The following is a 376-nucleotide window of genomic DNA, read 5'->3' as shown; positions in this document are numbered from 1 at the left end:
CGCTGAGCGGCGGCGGCGGCCCGCGGCCCAACGGGCAGACCAAGCCTCTGCCGGCGCTGAAGCTGGCGCTGGAGTACATCGTGCCCTGCATGAACAAGCACGGCATCTGCGTGGTGGACGACTTCCTGGGCAAGGAGACCGGCCAGCAGATCGGCGACGAGGTGCGCGCCCTGCACGACACCGGCAAGTTCACGGACGGCCAGCTGGTCAGCCAGAAGAGCGACTCGTCCAAGGACATCCGAGGCGACAAGATCACCTGGATCGAGGGCAAGGAGCCCGGCTGCGAGACCATCGGGCTGCTCATGAGCAGCATGGACGACCTGATCCGCCACTGCAACGGGAAGCTGGGCAGCTACAAAATCAATGGCCGAACGTA

The 376-nt window shown here is 65.4% G+C and overlaps 1 protein-coding gene across 1 annotated transcript in view; it reads left to right on the top strand.

Annotated features, from left to right (window-relative positions):
- The first annotated feature begins 6 nt into the window (after positions 1-6).
- EGLN1 (egl-9 family hypoxia inducible factor 1) overlaps positions 7-376 on the top strand; it is a 33,298-nt gene continuing 32,928 nt past the window's right edge. Inside the window, exon 1 of the mRNA XM_006920752.3 lies at positions 7-373. Coding sequence (XP_006920814.2) covers positions 90-373 — 284 coding nt within the window. The 5' untranslated portion in view covers positions 7-89. The remainder of the gene's footprint in view (positions 374-376) is intronic.

Source organism: Pteropus alecto, unplaced genomic scaffold (assembly GCF_000325575.1).
Source record: "Pteropus alecto unplaced genomic scaffold, ASM32557v1 scaffold189, whole genome shotgun sequence".
Classification (NCBI taxonomy): domain Eukaryota; kingdom Metazoa; phylum Chordata; class Mammalia; order Chiroptera; family Pteropodidae; genus Pteropus; species Pteropus alecto.
The sequence above is the reverse complement of the archived record's forward strand: the minus strand, read 5'-3'. Positions and strand labels throughout refer to the sequence as shown.